Here is a 22,368-nt window from a genome sequence, read left to right on the forward strand (position 1 = left end):
TGGTACGCGGTACGTCAACAAACCCGCAAAAGTCAAAACGTGGTTGAATAAAAACTTCACTGTCCAAAATATTTTAAGACGATAAGCTTCGTTCCTCTCAATAATAATAAAATTGATTTCTTAGTTTAGTCTAAGATTGAGATTTCAGTGTGATAGATAAAACAACACAAGCTCACTCTCTCTGCCCAAAATGCTAGAGTGACGTTTTAATTTTAAACATATAATTTCTATGTGAATTAATCATAGAATTAATAGTTTAAACTGTAACATTTGAGCAGTCGCCTCTATACAAAACCATTTGGTTTAATTAGCAAATTTTTGTAAAGCTTGCAATAATAAAAATTAAATGTCATAATTGTCATATTATTCAAGCGTCAATCATATGATGACTTCTATACTATAAGGCCATTTTGTATTAAAATATTAATGAATTGATAATAAAATATTGATTTTTATGATAAAGGCTTAGGTAGTTTAATTAAAAAATGTTAAATATGATCATTTTACGCAAACATGCGTGATTATTACTGATAGGATCTTACAACAACACGTGATTTTTAATGAAAAACATTGCTGATATATTCTAATTTTTTGGTGAGTGACGTGTTTAATGCATTCGGCATTCGCGCCTTTAAATTTGAGCAATAGGTTCTACATTCTTAGACTTACGTTGTTTTAACCCTGAAATCAATATTTATAAATTGAGGATAGTATGTTTTTTTATTATTTACTTACTGGTCAGTTATTTTATGTCATAAAAAAATGTTAACTAAAATCGTCAATATATTTGAGTGTGTACTTTAAATAGTAATAGGAAATTGATTGTTTTGGATAATATAGTAATGTTATTCATAAATCTCTTGTGGAAAATCACAAAGTGCTCGATTTGCATTTCTTCCCACAATAGTTCAGATTTCAAGTTTTTATTGTGTTCGTAAATGAAACTGGATGTTGTGTAACTTATACTACTTAGTCCTAGGACTAAATGTGTTTTAAAGTCAAAATACAATGATGGATGAGACGCTTTCAAGTATTTAACCTATTTATGTTGCTTTCCCTTAGTTCTGGGGCGGTCTTCTGAAACATTAATTCACATTTAATTCTGTGGGGAGCTGTCACTGTTGCTCATGAATTGTCCATTAAAAACGTCAAGGGCCTAGCCAAGCTACAATGGATACTCAATTTTATTGTTCTTACAATATATTAAATACTGGCACAGATAGCATATTATAATCCTTAGTTTATAACATTCCCTTTACACTGCAACACTTTTTTATATTTCTTAGATCAATGTAACGAAAGAAATCAACAAACTCACGCCCCACCCAGTGTTAAGTGGTTACCAGAGCACTTAGACATTAACCACCTTAATACTGCCTCTCACCTTGGAACATGAGTTCTAAGTCTTAGTATTTATACTAAAATGGCTGCCCCACCCTTGGAACCGTAAAGCATTACTGCTCTACTGCAGTGATAGGTAGTATGGTAGGGTACCACCTCAGGTACCTACTCGTGAGCCCTATGGCCGTATGTAGCCCGTGAGGGTATACATGTCCGTGTGGGCTCACATGATTCCCCACCATAAGTAATTTTGCAAATGAAAATTTTGAGCATTTTTTTTTTATTATACTATGTTATTCCTTCATCTTGGAAGTCAACTATGAACAATTATCAATTATTTCATTAGAAAAACTGGTATCTGCCAGTGTGATTTGAACACTGACACATTTGCTATGCTCAATATGAATGCACTTGGCTGCCTTAAGCCGCAATGACTTCTATATTACTTTAAACATCTACATTACTACTATATGGCAGAATTAAGCTACTAACTACTCATGTGGACATAAAAACTTAAGAGTATGTTTTCTTTCATCTTCCAGAATAATGTCTCTAAAACTGCACAGTGAAAACAAGCCATTGCGAAGGGATCCAACATCATTCCTACCTGAGGAGGAGATGTCATATGAATTCAAAAAGAAGAAAAAGAAGAAAAAAAAGATCCAGGAAGATCCATTCAAAGATTTGGAAATAGAACGCAAACATTTTCCAGAGGTGCCAACATTCGCTTTAGACCCAGAAGTAAATATTAAAGTAGAGAATATTGAGGTGGAATTGAACTTCGATGAGGTAAGACATAAAAGTATGTTTGCTAAATCTAAAAGCACATTGCAAATTCAGTCCACTAAATAAAAAATACTTATAGTCATATTTATAAATCTGATCCAGTTTTTACTCTTACTTGGCTCAATGAACATTTTAATTACCATATTATATTGATTAGAATATGCCAATAATTATATAGATATTTCAAGCTAAAAATTGTAAAAATACCTAAATTCAATATTTTTATTATAAACAGTAGAATAAATAGAAAAATGTAAATACTTAGAGATCTGAAAATATATCTAAGTAGTTATTCAAGGACTTTCTTGCTATTTCCTAATTTCATCAATTTACTTTTATTATAAGAAGAACCATTGTAATTTACATCTAGCACTTGTCAACACCCTCTATCAAAATTAAATATATATTATTTAGATGTATCACAAATACATGTGCATAAAAACACACAAATGTGCATCTTATATCATGTAATACAGTACTTGCTAAGCTGATGGTATGCATTGTAAAATTTTAAAATTATTATTTAAAAGAGAGAAGGTGGCGACATTCTTATTTAAGATACTTCTAGGAAAAAAAAAACGTCTTAAGAACTTCTGGGCTTGGGTCCTAAAATATATTATTTGTGGTCCTGAACAATTCCATATTTGCCGTTTTAGCTGTGCCCCTGAGATGTCACATATAATGAATGTTTGCTTTCAGTTGAATTTTCTGAAAGTGACACGGAAAAATAAAAATATGTAATCTAGTTTTCTATTGATGATTACACCACCATAGTGGTGAAGGAACCCAATGTGATAATTTTCTAGCTTAATACTTTGTAAATGTATTTATGAGTTAAATTTTATATCTGAATTAAATATTTTGTACAGCCCAAAATGAAGTAGTAGCTATTTAAATACTTTTAAATATATTGTTTGCTATATTGCAGTATGCCGATGATGCTGGTAACACTGAGCCGTTACAAAACGATATCATGGACATGGAACCAATTGTTAAACTCGAAGAACAAAGTCATGAAGGTGCCATATTAACATTTGAAAGTGTTGTCAATGAAAAAAATGTTGTAAAATGCAGTCCGAAAATCAAGGTAGAAGCGGAAACTGTAACTAATGACAACATAATATGCCAAGTTTGCCATCTAGTCTTTAAGTCTGAGAAAACTCTTTTCATGCATCAGAAAAGGAAGCACAAAGTATTTCGGAGGTTCTGCAAACATGTATGTGACTACTGCAGTATGTCTTATGATTCAAAGAATAGTTTAGTTGCACATATTAAAAGAAAACACGGACCTGAGTCTGTGGAAGAAGACAATGAGGACCACACTTGTGAGGTATGCTCGTTGGTTTTCAAAGGAAAGTCAAGGTTGCGGATGCATATGACAAGAAAACATGGAAAATATGAGGATTCATTTAAACATGTTTGCTCAGAATGCGGTCTGGCTTATGAGAAACACAGAAGCTTAATGGTGCATATACAAAGAAAACATTCTGGGGTACAACCAACCTCAAATCAATGGTTCAACTGCCCGTTTTGCACGAAAATATTTAGCAAACGGGAAACCTATGCCCGTCATATACAAAGGAAGCACAAAGTCAGTGATGAGCCGAATGTGAAATCTGAGAATGCTGATGACGAAAATTTAGCAAGTTTCCGAAATGAGGTGACCGGTGAGATTACATGTAAAGAGTGTCCATTGATGTTCACATCCATTAATTATTTAAAGCTACATATGAGGAGGAAACACAATGCCTTGCAGGAGTCATTCCAATTGAAATGCCGGATATGTAACTTGTCCTATGACAAATTAGAGAGTTTAAAACGTCATGTCAGAAGAAAACATGACATAAGAACATATTGTAGGATATGCAAGAAAAAATTCAATAGTAAAGAAGCATACCTGAATCATTCACACGTGAAATTCATAAAGGAATGTTCGATATGTGGACTTATATTTGCCACAGAAGTTGGCCTCGCGAAACATCTGAGGCGTTTACACAAAATTGACACCCCAAAAACTGTCTTTTGTAATATATGCAATCAAGGATTCCACGAGAAGAGGCAGCTAAAGCCTCATTTGATGAAAGTTCATATGAACATAAGGTACACTTGTAAATATTGTAATAAAACTTTGAAGACTAAAGAGAGTTATAGACGTCATTTAATTTTAAAACATCCAACGCAAAAGCTTGTGAATGTTAACCTGCAAAATTGTAGTCAATGTTCAGAATCCTTCAAAGATGAGTTTGAATTATGCAAACACATAAACACAGTGCATTTATCTAATTATAAAAACATTGAGAATTTTATAGAAATAAAATGTGAAGATATAAAAGAGGAAATCAAAGATCCCTATCAGTGTACGAAATGTTCAGAAACATATGTAACTTGGAATCAATTGAAATTGCATTTCGAACAAAACCATCATATAGCTGAAGAGACACAGTGTCAAGTGTGCGGAGAAATTGTGTCAACTAAGGAATTGAACAAGCACATGAAAGCCAAACACACTGAATTAACAGAAATGAAATGTAATTATTGCGAATACCGGACCACTTCCAAAGTGAGTTTAACTCAGCACACTCTAAGACACAAAAATGCTACAACAATACATTGCGAATTTAACGGCTGTAGATATAAAACGTATTACCCGGGCGCTATGGAGAAGCATAAAAGGAAACATGCAGATTTGGGAGTCAAATTTCAATGCAGTCAATGCCCATTTCAGAGCATGAATAAGTATATTCTGAAATATCACGAAGAGGCACATGCAACTGGCAAAAAACGCTACATGTGTGACCAGTGCGACTACGCCACGATCTTACCGGCTAACTTAGTCCAACATAAATACAAGCATTCGACCGAAAAACGTTTTAAATGTGAAGTTTGTTCATTTGCAACGAAGTATAATACTTCGTTGCGGTTTCATGTTAGGAAAAAGCACTGTGATCTACCACTTTAAGTTACGACTTTCTTTTTTAAAAGGTTTAATAAAGGAATTTGGTGTTATGGTTATTTATTTAGTTTTATGTACACAGCAGCATATGGGTCTGCTTCATACATCTTGTCTATATAGCGTGGTAGTGTTAAAAATCGCAGACAACAACTATAATATAATAACTATACTGAGACCTTAGAACTCATCAAGGTGACTGGCGGCATTTACGTTGTAGATGTCTACGGGCTCCGGTAACCACTTTACACCAGGTGGGCTGTGAGCACTTCCACGCAACTACGCAATAAATAAATAAAAGACGACCGGCTATTTTCATTCTCTAGATTTTAAAAAGATTTCACATCAGCTTGTCATAAATTGTCATTTACATAAACTAAGGTAAATTAATTTACCACCACTTTCTAATGTGGAGGTAATAAAAAAAAACTGGCAAATCCGTCTGCCAGCTAAAAAATAGGATGGCGCCATTATAGAGATAATATGAATTCTAAAGTAATACGTAAGGATGCTTCTAGTTGTAATTTTATCATTAAACTAGTTTTTGCCCGCGACTCCGTTCGCGTAGAATAGTTACTTTGGCATAACGCTAAATTTTACCACCCACTTCATTTACGTAGAAAGTGAAAATAATTTTGATTTATAGAATGTTAAGGAGCTATTTAACCCCTATCTTGAAACATTCTTTATGAGTGCTCCACTTGTATTGGTCTTAGCGTGATGTTATATAACCTATAGCCTTCCTCGATAAATGGGCTAACTAACACTAAAAGAATTTTCAAATTGGATAAGTAGTTCCTGAGATTAGCTCGTTCAAACAAACAAACTCTTCAGCTTTATAATATTACTATAGATTTATAAACATTGTCGATTTTTTTGTTAGAATGCATCTGTAATTGTGCTTTGTATGTGTAGGTTTACATCTACGAACACTGTCTACTGTTGCAATAAATTAAGTATATATCATCTATGGTCGATTGAGGTTCGCGGGTATCCGTTTGATGCAGGCAGCTGAGGCAGCGCAAGACCTATCTACGTGGCGAGGCTTGGGGTACCTACACGTAAACGTAGTGTTACATACCTACATGCTCTTTTAGGGGGAGACCTACCTATGTCCAGCAATGGACGTCTGTGGCTTGATAGAATAAAAAAAAAATGGTCTGCAGTCTGCACTGCACGCTTTGCAGCCATAGATTACCCATACAAATAACCGACCGAATGTATGCCGAATACTAGAGCCGCTGTCAATCTTAAAGATGGATTATTCTATCATAGTATATTAATAAAATTCGTTGCTGTTCATCGTTAATAGAGATATTACGTTTGTGCACATATATATATACGGACAGGTAACTGACTACCGCGGCTACAGCACCTTTAGCGTTTATTCGTTCGCGGAATTTCCACAAAGCTTTTACAAAACAAAGAAATATTGGTAGTGTTATTTTACTGTTTTTGTTTTAATTTTACAGAGCAGTAATTTATTAAAATTATGCTAGTGACAGCTACGGTTTGCAATGAGCGTTAAGCCAATATAATTATAGCTCTGTAATTACAGTGAATCTGTTCATTAAACCTTTTTCCGTAAAATGAACTTGTTACCCAGCTCTTTTCGTTCCCTATATTCGATACTTTTTTTTTATTGAGCGCAAAGGTCTAATTGTTTTTATCGAATTGAGTTATGTATATACCAAAGGCGTATTTAAATTCAAATTTATATACATTTAATTTCTACTACTTTTATACATATTTACGTTTCTCTTCACATTGTACGTAATTCTTATCAAGAGTTAGTTCATTTTTTAACAGACTTTGTTAACCCGTCACACATTTTCATCCAAAATATTTTCACGATAAGATTTGTCGGGATAAGTGTGTGTGAATATGATCTGATGTTGAACGTCGATATATGATTGATACTAGGAATAAAATTTCACTAAGGATTAATCCGTAGTTAACTCGAACTCGTTCACTTCCACGCAGTCATAGATTACCCACTTAATATTTGAGAAGTGTTCTCAAAAATACTGCGTGGGAGTGAACGAGTTCATTTTACACAGTAGAAGGAAGCAGTTCATCGGAACGAATCACTTTTGAGTTACACAAATTTATACCTATTGATAAGGGTGGTACAGACGTATTCTAAATATCCATCGTGTTTGTGAGTGGTACCTACATACTGTGTGTATACACTATTATTTTTATTACAAAGAAACATCGGGAAACCTAACCACTGTTAAACTGCAAGTGTAAATATTAATTAAGATTTATGAATATACATTAATTCTCGTGCATGGCTTAGTAGTTACCGAGTTATTATTTTTGTATCGTGACAAGATGGAGTTTCTAGATCTTCCTTTAGTTATGATAGAAAATATATTTTCATATTTTTCACACGATGAAATCGCGAAGAATCGATTGGTAAGTTTTGTTAATTTAATAAAGATTTGGTTGTTATATGTTAAATCACTTAATAAGTATGACGTTATTATTGTGCAGTGAATCATATAAAACATTTGTATGTATTGCAAAGGCTATAACTTCGTAAGTTCCTAACATACTATTACATAGTATGTCATGTAGGTACTATTTTCTATTTATAACTGCAGATTCGATTCATTAGTCTCATTACGCATTAGTTTCGTGCGATGTTCTAATTAACACGACAGGATTATGTTTTGAATATGTATATTGTCTAATTAATTTTACTAAAGATTAATACTTAAATGATATTGACATTCATATTTTTACATAATTCGATTTTCAATAGCTTTGATATAAAAAAAATAGATTATAAGCAGCAATAAATAAATGTAAACACAGTAAACTGCAGTAACTAGCACATCAAGTAATGATAAAAATTAAATTCTGTTGTTTGTAAACCAAAATGTATTTCAGCCCAGTTGATGTGATGGACACAACCCTAAATCGTTTAAAATAGTTACAAAATAAGTTTTAATCAGTCAGTCTTAAGAAGACATGAACACTTTGTTACCTTAATTTAATTATGCTAATTAGGCCTAATAGTACTGTCTAAATAAATAAATAAAAATTCTGTTCCCTCCTGGTCATCTTTTTCGTCGAACCTGTTGATTGCGACTGCACTGCTCTTGCTAGGGTTAGTGTTAGCGATGTTGTCAAGCTTGAGCCCTGTGAGCTCACCTACATTTTATGGTGAAGCTGAAATAGCTTCTTAAGGCTATCAGCAAAAAAAATTCTGTTCCCCGAGTTATGAAATTCAGTTTTTGTTGTAGTATCAAAATGCAGTTTAGTTTGTGCACTGAATGAAGCATTCTTGGGTTTCTTGTTTTTTTTCTCAATGTTATCAAAAATATTGCAATTGATAAACAGGAATGTGGAATTTTACAAAATAAGTTGACAGGCTAGTACTTTAAAAGTTTTAATTGAAAATGGTTTTCCTATCAGGTGTGTAGAACATTTAACGAAATATGCTCCCGAATGCTGAACCGCGGTTTCCTGATGATAGAGCGTCGACATGCAATGGCCTTGAAAACAGTCAAAGCTCAGTTGCCCAGGCGCGAGTCAGAACGCAGGTTTGTAATTACCAAATAGTGATAAATAATGATCCTGACAACTAGTCACCGTAGTACCGTATCAGGTAGTATGACCAATTAGTTAATATTTTATTTTTTATTGCTTAGGAGGGTGGACGAGCTCACAGCCCATCTGGTGTTAAGTGGAAACTGGAGCCCATAGATATCTACAATGTAAATGCACCACCCACCTTGAGGTATAAGTTCTAAGGTCTCAGCATAGTTACAATGGCTGCCCCACCCTTCAAACCGAAACGCGTTACTGCTTCACCGCACGGTCAAGAGGTCCTACCACTAGTAAATAACACACATAGCCTCATTTTTATGGTAATTTCTACTATGCGTAGTTTTTTAAAACAACATTTGACTAACTGCCTTGGATACAATTTGACTAGTATACTAACTGAAATTAATGATAAGAATACTGCTACTTAAAACATTTTCATGTGAATGTATTTACTCAATATCTCAAAATTATACTTTTGCACAATATTCAAATTCTGAATAACATCTTAGTTGTTCATGACCCAGAAAACTGTTGAGTATCGAAGAAATGTCATGAATGTGAGACTAAATCATAAAAGCAGTTTTAATCATAGCAGCCTATAATTTTTCAAAACCGAACATAATATATTAATTTTGAATTTCAGACATCATCCTTTGTCTCGTCACTGCGATATCTTGACTTCGATAGAGACACGGATATCAATGCTCAGCATGACATACTCAAAGTACATTGACACAGGAATGTGCTGTTTTATACCTGGGAAGGTTAGTCTTTAGATTCAAAATGAGTTTGTAGTCACAATCGGTACAGGTAGAGTCCACAGTACAACAAAATGGAACAGAAGAGAACTATTGTACAGGGTGTGCTTTTTTTAGATAGTGATTTCTGGGCCAGTTTTTTCCAGCAAACACGTTTTAAAAAACGAAGACAGTTTGTATCACTAATGGTTATTAGCACAACAGAGCTGCGAAATCACTTTTGAATCAAATTAAAGGCCTCGAGTGAAAGCGGGTGCTGGCTTCCACCCGCATCAATCTTATATTGTAGATTCATTCGATATGAACTTGGTAAAATGATAAGCATTCATAATGATCATCGTAATGATAACTAATAATGATAGTGTACATTTTGGTAAACGTTCAGCTGTAGTTTATACTCATTTTCAGCTGTAGGAGCAATCTGTACACCCTGTATGTAACACATATTGTTTTTCTTTCTGTTCCGCAGCATTTTAATAACGGAATTTTCCACGCATACTAAACTAGTTTTTGTAAGAAGGTGTGTTATACTGACTACATCTGTTCAAGGACCTTTTATTACCTGTGTTTGCTTTAGTTTTTACTAGCGACCCGCCCTCGCTTCGCTTCGGAAACTGTAACTTATTATTGATTTCTCCACTATTTAATGGATGTTATTATACAAATAAACCTTCCTCTTCAATCACTCTATCTATTAAAAAAAACCGCATCAAAATCCGTTGCGTAGTTTTAAAGATTTAAGCTTACATAGGGATATAGGGACAGAGAAAGCGACTTTGTTTTATACTATACTATCTTCAGAACAGTGTATATTAATTATAATTATTCCAGGTTATAGACGAAATAAAACGCGTTTTGACCATACTGGACACGTCCGCGACGCCTCCTCGTGCTCACGAAGTGTTACAGGAGCTCAGGGATATATCGAGCATGGCTATCGAGCACTTCGACGATAAGATATCGCCCGCATTCAGGAAGAACCTTCAGGAGGGTATGGCGCAGGTGGCTCCCAAACCGGGAAACGGTACGTACCAGACATTAAATAAATTTATTACTAACTACTTATTAATCTAATAAGTATATCGACCGATGAAAGGTTAAGCTACATTTCTGCAACTTTACAGGAGAGCCATTTACAGTTAAAATTTTGAAAAAAATATGACAAAAAAAAAAAGACACGTGTGGCACTCGAGGACTGCCGCGGTAAAGCTATTGCATAGCATTTTTTATCAACTTAAGCAATTGTAATTAGACAATAATAATTTATTATTAAAACAATAATAAAATGAGATCACGCTATATTTATAAACATTAACAAAAGCACAAAACATTAACTGTCCCCTTCACACTCATAAGCTAGACCGCGCGAGAGAGAGATGGGCAGACTTTTCATGATGCGCATGCAGTGTGACGTCACGCCGCGCGCTTATTCACAAACACTACACAAGCGCAACGTGTGAATGTGTTGAACGCGAGCTACATTAGGCGTAGTGGGGGTGTTAGGTTTTATTTTCGTTACGGAATTTCTTGGTTCGGACGCCGCGCTCAACGCCCGCGATTAAAGCTATGCAATAGCTTAAAAACTTCTTTAGCTATTTGAATGGAGTAAACTTAGTTGAAGTTCAATTAAAAACATAGAACTGTTGATGCTAATCACTACATATTTAGTATAAAACAAAGTCGCTTTCTCTGTCCCTATATTCCTATGTATGCTTAAATCTTTAAAACTACGTAACGGATATTGATGCGGGTTTTTTAATAAATAGAGTGATTGAAGAGGAAGGTTTATATGTATAATAACATTCATTAAATAGTGGAGAAATCAATAATAAATTACAGTTTCCGAAGCGAAGCGAGGGGGGTCGCTAATACAAAAAAAAAACAGACCTTTAATTACAATGGTAAATGTCGTGTATTAAGCGAAATGTCGTTTAAGCCAAATAGCCGGTCACCCGTCGATATAGACATGGATATGTTACTTTTTGTTCTAGCAGGATTGATTGCCATGCGTCAGGAGATCTTGACCCTACAACGTCGCTCAACGTTGAACTCCAATCTATCATTGTGTCTCGGTTTGCAGTACAAGAAGTTTCAGAATCGAGTGAGTAGGTCCTTTTTATAGGTACCCTTCAAAAGAGTTTTGCTATGGAATTTTCTAGAGTCTACTGCTGGTAGGACTTCTTGTAAGTCCGCACGGGTAGGTACCACCGCCCTGCCTATTTCTGCCGTGAAGCAGTAATGCGTTTCGGTTTGAAGGGTGGGGCAGCCGTAGTGACTATACTGAGACCTTAGAACTTATATCTCAAGGTGGGTGGCGCATTTACGTTGTAGATATCCATGGGCTCCAGTATTCACTTAACACCAGGTGGGCTGTTAGCTCGTCCACCCACCTATGCAATTAAAAAAAAATTCAAGAGTCAAAGGCTAAATATAATTTTAAATGTATTGTATGAAACAGTAATGAACGCACCCGAACATTTGGGTTCAATAACCTCAGGCGGTAATGGAATGTCAGGTGTATTTAAAAAAAAGTGTATTTTAAATAACCTTTCGATCATTAATAAAAGAAAAGCAGAACTGAATCATGGTTTTTCGATCGATTTTATTGTCTCAAAGAACCAATAGCTTATGATTCCAAACTATTGAGTAACCAGTATATTTATATTTTATAAAACTGAACAAACTATTTAGTTAATATGTTCTCAACAGCTCGATCGCTTGGCGCGGTACCGGAAGCTGGCCATGAAGCAAGTCGTCATCATCAGGCAGCTGACCAAGAAACAAAGGGAACAGGATTTGGCCATCGGTGAGCCTCAATAAACATATCAACCGAGTAATGACGCCACTAGACGTATAAGACTCTCAGTTTCCATGTTTCTATGGGTATAACAGTCTAGACTGTAATAAATAGAAATTAGGTTTTCAGAAATTTCCCCATTATTATAATTATTTTTTACTGGTGGTAGGACCTCTTGTGAGTCCGCACGGGTAGGTACCACCGCCCTGCCTATTTCTGCCGTGAAGCAGTAATGCGTTTCGGTTTGAAGGGTGGGGCAGCCGTTGTGACTATATGAGACCTTAGAACTATATCTCAAGGTGTGTGGCGCATTTACGTTGTAGATGTCTATGGGCTCCAGTAACCACTTAACATCAGGTGGGCTGTGAGCTCGTCCACACAGCAAAGCAATAAAAAAAAAAAAAAAAAAAAAGGGCGGGGCAGCCGTTGTAACTATACTGAGACCTTAGAACTTATATCTCAAGGTGGGTCGCGCATTTACGTTGTAGATGTCTATGGGCTCCAGTGATCACTTAACACCAGGTGGGCTGTGTGGTTGTCCACCTATCTAGGCAATACAAAAAAAAGTAAAATAATAAGTAATAAGAAATTTAAGTATAATTTTTGTCCGTCTCATGTTTCTTGAAGGTAACAAAGGAGCTTAGCCAGTTGACAGCTGCCCCTACGTATTACTGACGTACGCTTGTCTATGTTGATCTATATCTATGCTAATATATAAATCTACAGTGGTTTTTACGGATGTTCCGTTATAACTACTGAACCGTGCATGCGATTGACTTGAAACTTGGTATGCATGTAGAAAAGTGGTCGGGGAACTTTTTTAATTATTACTCCAAAATATTTTTGTGTAAGTTGATACTAACTACCCCATGGCGAAGAACAAAAAAAAAACGAAATCACTTCTTTTTAGCATTTTTCATATTATAGCCCCATGATAATTTTGAAAAGAAAACAATAACAAAAAAATTAACGATTGTAAAGAAGTTTCACTTCGATATATATTTTTTATTCACAAAAGTTTCATTTTTACCCCCCGAAATTTCATTTTACCCCATTGCGGTAATTTACCGCGGTTCCCCGACTGCTGATGTAGAAAGTACATGTAATTAATGGATAGGCTAATATTTATATGAGTGTTGGATTCCCCAATAATAATAATGTCAATAAATATTAATGTTATTCTAAATGCCCAACGAAGCGGGCGAGTACGGCTAGTAATTAATATAATTTATTAATTAGTTCTGTTTGTTCTCAGCCGAGCTGAAGAAGCGTATTGAAGAATGCGACATCAAATACCGTGAATTGACACACACCAATCAAGCCGGTGGAAAGGCTATTGCCGGTAAAAATCTATATACATATTATTAATACGTGAAGCAAAAATTTTGTAAATCTTTTTACGAAAAATTCCGCGGACGGGGGAGTATGAAAGGGGATGGCCCATTTTAGGCCCAAAGCGGACAATAGATTATAGAAAAAATACTTATTGCATTAATTTTGTCATAAATAAATATGCATTTACTTTCTTGCAAATAAGCGCCACTATAGTTTACAATAAGTAGTTTAAAAAAAGTAACTCTATTGAAAAAACAAGGATTTTTATTTTTGCGGGAAAAATATTGCCAGCTTCAAATCCTTTTACGTATAAAGTAAATATTTTGAGTATATAAATAAAACATATAAATAAATCATTTTAAGTATTATCATTAATCAAACGATTTTAATGAATTTTATGCACATAAAATAACATCGAAGACATACCCATTGGACTTTAACTTGTAACTATACTTGAGACCTTAGAACTTATATCTCAAGGTGGGTGGCGCATTTACGTTGTAGATGTCTGTGGGCTCGAGTAACCACTTAGCAACACCAGGGTGGCTGTGAGCTCGCCCACCCATCTAAGCAATAAAAAAAACTTTACTAGTATTGTTATTTAAATATGTACAACTAAAACAAAAACATAAAAAATAATGTGTACTCGTAAAAAAAAGATTAAGATATAAATCAATCGATTAAGATATAAAAAAAATTAAGATATAAATAAAATCGGTTATTTAAAAAAATAATCGATATATGAATTTCATGTAATTATTTTTCTTTATACTGACAACACTGAATTTAATCTGACTGACTGATACTTCGCTTGCTGCTTGTGGTGTTGTGCTTGCGTACAAAATGGATGTGTTTTGATTTTTCTTCGATTTATTTTACTTTTATCAATAACGTTTCATACTACGACTAAAAAACATTGTGTGAATTGTGGTTTTACCCTGACCGAGATTTAAAACCGTGTATATGCTCTCCTTTGCTATTTTTAGATGATACTAATTGTGTATGAAGATGAAGAAAATATAGATATTTAAAGAATTAAGTGTGTTTTTATACCCTATTGGATAAAAATACATTAGGAACATCTTAAACATTAAGAAAAGAAAAGTTCTTGAAGTATCTCACAATCCGACACTTATTTATATAGAAAATTAACCTCAAAACGAGTTTTTATTTTTATTACATTTTTTATAATAGTGGCGTCAATTTCAATATATTTTTTAGATATCCAATACATTTAAGAATTTGAATCAGTACATTTTTATAGTAATATTTGATGTCCATCTTGGGCCTAGCACACTATGGAGAGTGGGCAATCCCCTTTCCCACACTTATAGAGAATGTAGAGAAGGAGTGCAGAATGTTAATATTTTTGTATAATTATCCATACAAACTACATTAAATCAATAAAAAAAACATTACACACACTACCATGTATTTGACGTACACACGCATGCATACTATTTGCTTAATGTCAAACTTATTGTTTATACGAGTACTCCATTGTCAAAATGAGAAAATATTAAATGTTGTTTGTCTTTATTAATATTTGTCTATAGTGTAGTTTTGGCGAAATCTGTGATTATAGAAGTATAATAGTCTTTGAAAATAGAAGCATAATAGTGTACAAACTTATAATTTCAATTAATCATAGTCGAATAAAAGAATCGATGTTTTTGATAGGAATTATAATTGTCTATTTTATTCGTAGTGCCTCAATTCGATAAACAAAAGACCTAAACTTTTGTATAAAATAAACTTAAAACAAACAAAAGGAATCCGTCCGACGGGGGACACATCAAAGGAAAAACAAAATTGTTATTTTTATTTATTTTCAAGCATTTTCCTATTTATCTACCTTTTAAATCTTCTCTGGACTTCTACAAGCAATTCTAGACCAAAGTTAGCCAAATCGGTCCAGCCGTTCTCGAGTTTTAGCGAGACTAACGAACAACAATTCATTTTATACATATAGATATTATTATGTGCTTATTAATTAAAACTACGTTTTATTAATGGACTTGACTCCGACATGGCACTTCACAATTTACATTTTCTTAATTTCACACACATTTATGTAGTACGGCTTACTTCGATTATGTTAATCAGTGTCATCTAGTTTAAAATAGTTGTACTACTTAAGGACTCATTAGCTAGAAACTTTCAAGATCGTATCTTTTATCGTATACGATATCGTATCCGATATCCGATCGTATACGATAAAAGATACGATACGTTTCGATAATTCGATATTTTATTCTCATAACATCGATGTGTCAATTTTATCGAAACAAAAAAATCGATGTTAAAACATCGATAAATATCGATTATCCTTACTTCACAGCCGCGGCGTCAGTGGGAGTCGTCGAGGCGAGTCCTTCGCAGGAGCTACGTCACTTCTCGAGCCAAATCAAACTGGACCTATCCGTGCTGCCCATTGGCACGTCCAAACTCAACAATAAACGTAAGCACGATTTGGAATGATTATGAATAATACAAGAGTGATACAGTATCTTTTAATTTAATTTTATGTATTTTTATTGCTTAGGTGTGTGGACGAGCTCACGGACCACCTGGTGTTAAGCGGTTACCGGAGCCCATAGACATCTACAAAGTATTTTTTTTTATTGCCTTTGTAGGCAGATGAGCATACGGCCCACCTGACGGTAAGTAGTCACCGTCGCTCATGGACGTCAGCAATGCCGGAGGCAGAGCCAAGCCGCTGCCTAAAAATTGCGCCATCCACCTTGAGATATAAGTTCTAAGGTCTCAGTATAGTTACAACGGCTGCCACACGCTTCAAACCGAAACGCATTGTTGCTTCACGGCAGATATAGGCAGGACGGCGGTACCTGCCCGTGTGGACTCACAAGAGGACGTACCACCAGTAATTACGCATAATTTTGCAGATTTATTTTTGGTTGATCTGAAAAGTGATATTGGTTGTCTCCGTACGGTGTAGCGGATGGTGAGTGTTCACCGATACTTATGGACATCAACGCCAAGGGCGTAATTTGAAGAATGTCATAGCGCTCACATTATAGAAAATGTTAGCGGCAAGTTGAGTTAACTTGGACTGAGAATGTTTTGAATGAGCCCCAGTTATTGCTTAATATTAAATATGAAATTTTGACCTGATGTCTCAAGGGTGCAAGTAATTTTGCACCTAGTGTACAGTGAGTCCGTTTCGGCACATAATTTTAAAAATATTGTTTTTTTTATGCTGATGAGGGATTACTGGTGGTTCGGATGCTTTCCCAGTTTCTGCATGACAGGTGAAAACGAATAGGATTTTCTAACAGAAAAAGCTTGTCAAGAAGCTTTACACATAGGATTGCCACTCGCCCGCCTAATTTATTCAGAAGTTTTTCAATTGCGAGACATCTATATATACAAAAATTAATTGTTGTTCGTTAGTCTCGCTAAAACTCGAGAACGGCTGGACCAATTTGGCTAATATTGGTCTTGAATTATTTGTGTGGAAGTCCAGAGAAGGTTTAAAAGGTAGATAAATATGAAAATGCTCGGAATTAAATAAAAATAACCATTTTGTTTTCCCTTCGATGTGTCCCCCGTCGGACGGATTCTTTTTGTTTGTTTTAAGTTTATTTTATACAAAAGTTAAGGTATTTTATTTATCGATTGAGGCACTACGAAGTCTGTCGGGTCAGCTAGTATTAATTAAAAAATCTTTGGGGACTTTTTTCAGTCACCACAAACATAAAGCCAAGGAATCCAATGATCAAACTGCCAAGTCTACTGAACGACGACGACGCAAGTAAGGCCCGCGACGCGCCGACCGCGCACGAGGCTCGCCCCGGGACCGCGGCCAAGCGCACTGCCAGGAAGAGGAAAACCAGCACCGCCACCAACAGCGGCCTCGCGCACAAGATGAGGCACTTGGCGAACATGTCGGATGGAGGTGAGAGTCATTTTATTTTTATTTTTTACACGCTTTATATTAGCTTCACTTGTATGTATGTTTGTAACTGACTCCCTTAGACGCGATTTTGACGGCCACTTTAAACGGCCAGATTTCATTCAAATGTTATAGATTTATCGAGGACCGATGACAATACACTAATTTGATAAGATTATTCCATTATTCAATTTGCAAAATAAGATTTTTGCCAATTTATATAATTTTTATATATAGCTTTTTTTACAATAAAATATATTTTACACTATTTTCAATTTAAATTTATTAAAATTTGTTTACTATTTTTTAGATGAATTTTATATAAAGCGTGTTTTTTAGTTTTTTTAAACAATTTTTTTTATTGCGTACGTGTGTGGACGAGCTCACGGACCACCTGGTGTTAAGTACTATCGGAGCCCATAGACATCTACAACGTAAATGCCGCGACGGATCTTGAGATATGAGTTCTAAGGTCTCCGTATAGTTACAATGTATGTAGTATGTATGAGAAGTAAGTATTGAGATGACGGTTGATAGAAGAGAATGGAATAGAAAAATCCGCTGTGCCGACCTCACCTAGTGGAATGAGGTGGAGACAAAGAAGAAGAAAAGATTTTAAAGTGAAACTTTTATTACATCGTCTCAAAAAAAATCGTTTGTGTGTTGCATGTCGCGTGACGGTCGGCCGCGGAGTAGGGATAAAGTGAAATGCGCTCGTCAGAGCAGCCAAGGCCAACATGGCGGCGCCTGTACCTCGCAGCAGCTGAGCGTGTAGTGTATAGACTATTACTCATTTGTGCCAGTGCTCCACGCTATTTTGTTTGTTTTTTTAATATGTGTATATAATCTAAATAATTGTGAAGTATTATGTATTTCGTACTATAAACTATCGTACACAGAGTTCAATAAAAATATTAGTTGGAGACTTAGTCTACTTTTATCATTCCAATTTTCCAAGTATAAAATTAAGACTGATAAAGCGATTTTTATACCCTTAATGGAATTGAATGCACCCTGTATATATATATAGGCAGATAGTACCGACCTGTCTACTTGAAGTCTTTGTGTGTTGCCTCAAATTCAAACGTTACATTTTAATATCATTTTAGATTTAAATGACCAGGCATCCCTACGAAACATCTCTTCTTATTTCACCGACGACGACATCAAACGTTTTCTGGAAATTCACGAGACGGACCGGCGCCGGAAGCGGCCGCCGCCCTGCGAGACCGGCCTCAGCAACGAGGGCAAGCGTCTCGCCGGCCCGGCCGAGGCCGCCGCCCAGCGCGCCGGCAAGCGACAGCGCCTGGACTGAACCGGTTAGCTGGTACCCACTGTCCACACACTGCATACATTCTATACCAGTAACCTCAAGGGGCTATTTTAGATTCACCGAACCGAGGTCTAAAGAAAAAAAGGTTTTTTTTATTGCTTAGATGGGTGGACGAGCTCACAGCCCACCTGGTGTTAAGTGGTTACTGGAGCCCATAGACATCTACAACGTAAATGCGCCTCCTACCTTGAGATATGAGTTCTAAGATCTCAGAATAGTGTGAATAGTGTATTATCGTAGAATACCAGATAGGAACGAAGTTCCTTATTATAAAAAATGTTAATTTTAAGTTCTATTCGAGGTATAAAGAAAACCCACGGTCATTCGGTAACGTGCGAACTTATTGTGGTACACTTCATTCACGGTTATTTGCATAAGGGTTAGTATATTGCGCAAACGAACGCTCTGAGATCGTGGTCAATGAATGATAAAAAAATATGTTATTTTTTGTACGTTATTACAAAGTTAAGTCGTACAGTGTATGCATTACTAATAAAAATCTTACGTTACGGACGTTTTTTCCCGGTTCGGGTACCCCTCGGCATCGTTCCATAAGAGACTTCGTTCCAAAAAATAAATGTTTGATTTGATTAGCTCTAGCTCGTAATGTATTGTATCAGATTTATTTGTATTTAATTTAAATATTATTTAATTTAAAGTGTTTATATTGTAAATGTTTTTATTTTACTATTCATCAGAAATCTTCTTGGCCCTTCTGTATATTGGAATACAGATACCTCAGAGTCCCCGGCAACGAAGCAATGGACAATGTCTTGGGAGACCTGAAGTTGGAACTGGTTACTGAGATTAATCATGAAAGGCAGATGATACAAATGATTTACTTTTGTTTCTTGAGTCATTTTAACAAAAACTCACCAATTATTGCATTGAAGTTAATTAATGTTTTATTTCGTGCAATTTAATATTATAGATTTTTATTGTATGTCCTGTATTAAGTACATAGTTTGGTTCCAGGTATTTGAAAAAAATATTTGAGAATATGCATATATGCGTGACACCATCTGATTATCATACGTATATTTTTATTTATTTTTAAAACTAATTTCTATAACTTTATATGGGGGAATTCTGTGATAAGTATAAATTATGGGTGTTTTAAACAAAATTGTTGCAATAAATAATACAAAACCCATACATGAGCATTAAAATTATTTGCTAGCGAATCCGTTGAGGTGTATCATAGATGATTTTAGCTAATTACTTCATAAGATTTGTGAAAAATTTGTAACATGTTGGTGCGAAAATGGGTCTTGGAGAAAAATGGCTGGTTTTTTTTCGTAAATTTTATACAATGAATATAATGAAATAGGAATGTTATCATGTATTAAACACATCTGGAACCAATATTGTAGGTAGGTTAGTTCCACAATACACCGGCCGAACGTAAGCACTATGCTATATATATATATATATGTCGGAAAAACCTCATTATTAACGCCATCGTCAGATATCATAGCAGCGAATAGGGTGATTGAGCTAAGAGAAATATTGAGTACAACAATCATGTTTGTAGAACAATTTAGAAAACTTCTCTTGACGCTATTTTTTATTTATTGCTTAGGTGGGTGGACGAGCTCACAGCCCGCCTGGTGTTAAATGGTTACTGGAGCCCATAGACATCCACAACGTAAATGCGCCACCCACCTTGAGATATAAGTTTCAAGGTCTCAAGTACAGTTACAACGGCTGCCCCGCCCTTCAAACCGAATCGCATTACTGCTTTACGGCAGAAATAGGCAGGATGGTGGTACCTACCCGCGCGGACTCGCAAGAGGTCAAACCACCAGTAATTACGCAAATTCCTTCACCGTGGAAGTCAATAGTGAACATTTGTTGAGTACGTATTTCATTACAAAAATTGGTACCCGCCTGCGGGACTCGAACACCGGTGCATCGCTCAACACGAATGCACCGGACGTCTTATCCGTTAGGCCACGACGACTTCAAAACAAACGAAAACGAATGACAGTTCTTAGGACGGAGGCACCGCTCTTCAAGAAGGCTGGTTGGTAAGTGTGACGGCGTCTACGCGCCTCCATCGACTAGGCTCTGTCGTAGCACGAAATTAGCCGAGTTCCGACGATATCGCAACCGTGCTGCCATCTATCCTGAATCGTGCTGCGTTTCGTTTAGCTACCAAACTAATAACCGTCTCCGACATATCGTCTTCTCGCATTAAAACTGTACTAGAGCTCCCGCAGTAGTCGAAATTCGACTATAATTAATTGGAATTGTAAGTTAGTACACTATTTATGATTGTATTTTCTTTCTTAAGTAAACTTCTTCTTTAAGTAAACTAAAAAAACTAAAACTAAACTACGCTCTTTTGGACAGTATTTATGAGAAAAATACTGGTGATATGTACCAAATGTTATACTAACTTAATTTTCGGATATTTTTGGAAATTGTACACTTTTAATGCGAAAAGGCGATATATATACCTATAGCATAGTGCTTTAGTAAAGCGTTTTAGCGAATTTATATATGTTTTATCTCTGTCACTCTTATTCTATAAACGCGTTAACTGTGCGAGGGAGAGCGTTGTGAATGCATTGAATTTAGATTATTTTCGGGCGCGTGTAATGGAATAGCATTGAAAAATGGATCCGTGTATAAAACTGCGATTGATTTCAGACGAGTTCACGGCTTAACCTAGCTTAGAGTAATGCGGTCCATGGACAACAACATTGATGCCGTCGCTTATCTTGAAGCACGAGATGAAAGCATTTATGGCTTTTGAACCGAAGCAGTGTGCCTCGTGACAATACATCTTACATTTCTACTGAAATGTTATTATATGGTCACACTAAACGCTGTGGTAGTAGGAGCAATAATAAAAAAAAAATCAAAATAAAATAACAACATCATTAATGTATTCGAAGTCAATTAAACATGAATTATTAAGACTAACCCATAAAATTACTGGTGAGATCCTGACAAAACTTGAATGGGACCACACAAGAGCGTGACAAGAGAGTTTTGAAAAAAAATTATTGAAAGTTTAATCTTTTTTTTTTAAGTCGGTATGGCATTAGGCAATGTTGTGCTGTCCATTAGCACTACCAGTGGTTGGCAATCGCTAAGCCAATCGCCGGAGCCGGATTGATTCCGTGACGTGCACAGGTACAAAGCTCGTAAGCTCTCATAACACAAAGCACAAATCCTTTGGTCTGAATGAGGCAATATTCTAAATTTATTAAATCGTTTATATAAGAATATTAGAATTAAGTTATGATATGAAAAGCCCCAATTCGAAGCAATATGAAGTGTTGTGCGTTAAAACAAAACAATTGTGATTTCTAAAGTTTGTTCTATTTAGGGTGACATTGTGTTAATGTTGCCAGTTATTCGTATTATAATATTTACCATATTGTATAATGGTAGCTCGCAGTGCTTTAAAAATAAACGTATTAATGAAATATGAATACTTGTATCATTATTAAGAAAAGTTATATTTTTAATTAAGATTAAATTTTATTTAGTGTACCCAATACATTATTAATTTTTTTCAAGTTTTAATGTAATTTTCTGAGAATTTGTATTAATCATAATTAAAATACCATATGAAGA

The 22,368-nt window shown here is 35.2% G+C and overlaps 2 protein-coding genes and 1 long non-coding RNA gene across 5 annotated transcripts in view; all 3 read left to right on the forward strand.

The window, feature by feature from the left end:
- LOC149499924 (uncharacterized) overlaps nucleotides 1-22,366 on the forward strand; it is an 82,510-nt gene extending 60,144 nt beyond the window's left edge. Inside the window, exon 2 of the long non-coding RNA XR_016325316.1 lies at nucleotides 20,730-22,366. This is a non-coding gene — a long non-coding RNA (uncharacterized LOC149499924). The remainder of the gene's footprint in view (nucleotides 1-20,729) is intronic.
- On the forward strand, nucleotides 201-5,139 carry LOC114249169 (uncharacterized). Of its 2 annotated transcripts, none has more exons than XM_028182650.2 (3): nucleotides 201-594; nucleotides 1,884-2,130; nucleotides 3,056-5,139. In XM_028182650.2, the coding sequence occupies exons 2-3, from the start codon at nucleotides 1,888-1,890 to the stop codon at nucleotides 5,084-5,086; spliced, it is 2,274 nt and encodes a 757-aa protein (XP_028038451.2). In that variant the 5' UTR covers nucleotides 201-594; nucleotides 1,884-1,887; the 3' UTR covers nucleotides 5,087-5,139. The 2 variants fall into 2 exon arrangements, with proteins under 2 accessions (XP_028038451.2, XP_089594106.1); XM_089737980.1 differs by having other exon boundaries at nucleotides 576-710.
- On the forward strand, nucleotides 7,130-22,223 carry pall (F-box protein pallbearer). Of its 2 annotated transcripts, none has more exons than XM_028183250.2 (11): nucleotides 7,130-7,498; nucleotides 8,504-8,631; nucleotides 9,282-9,402; nucleotides 10,228-10,420; nucleotides 11,388-11,497; nucleotides 12,106-12,202; nucleotides 13,449-13,535; nucleotides 15,870-15,989; nucleotides 17,235-17,447; nucleotides 18,554-18,763; nucleotides 19,476-22,223. In XM_028183250.2, the coding sequence occupies exons 1-10, from the start codon at nucleotides 7,415-7,417 to the stop codon at nucleotides 18,757-18,759; spliced, it is 1,359 nt and encodes a 452-aa protein (XP_028039051.2). In that variant the 5' UTR covers nucleotides 7,130-7,414; the 3' UTR covers nucleotides 18,760-18,763; nucleotides 19,476-22,223. The 2 variants fall into 2 exon arrangements, with proteins under 2 accessions (XP_028039051.2, XP_028039058.2); XM_028183257.2 differs by having other exon boundaries at nucleotides 7,131-7,498; nucleotides 11,391-11,497.
- Nucleotides 22,367-22,368: the final 2 nt, after the last annotated feature.

This window comes from Bombyx mandarina, chromosome 24 (genome assembly GCF_030267445.1).
Source record: "Bombyx mandarina strain Sakado chromosome 24, ASM3026744v2".
Lineage (NCBI taxonomy): Eukaryota > Metazoa > Arthropoda > Insecta > Lepidoptera > Bombycidae > Bombyx > Bombyx mandarina.

Excerpts from the sequence above, each read along its gene's own strand:
- LOC114249169 (XM_028182650.2), top strand. The coding sequence starts at position 1,888 with ATGTCTCTAAAACTGCACAGTGAAAACAAGCCATTGCGAAGGGATCCA. Across the intron at positions 2,131-3,055 it reads TGGAATTGAACTTCGATGAG|TATGCCGATGATGCTGGTAA; the intron begins GTAAGACATAAA and ends GCTATATTGCAG.
- pall (XM_028183250.2), top strand. The coding sequence starts at position 7,415 with ATGGAGTTTCTAGATCTTCCTTTAGTTATGATAGAAAATATATTTTCA. Across the intron at positions 8,632-9,281 it reads AGGCGCGAGTCAGAACGCAG|ACATCATCCTTTGTCTCGTC; the intron begins GTTTGTAATTAC and ends TTTGAATTTCAG. Across the intron at positions 12,203-13,448 it reads GGAACAGGATTTGGCCATCG|CCGAGCTGAAGAAGCGTATT; the intron begins GTGAGCCTCAAT and ends GTTTGTTCTCAG.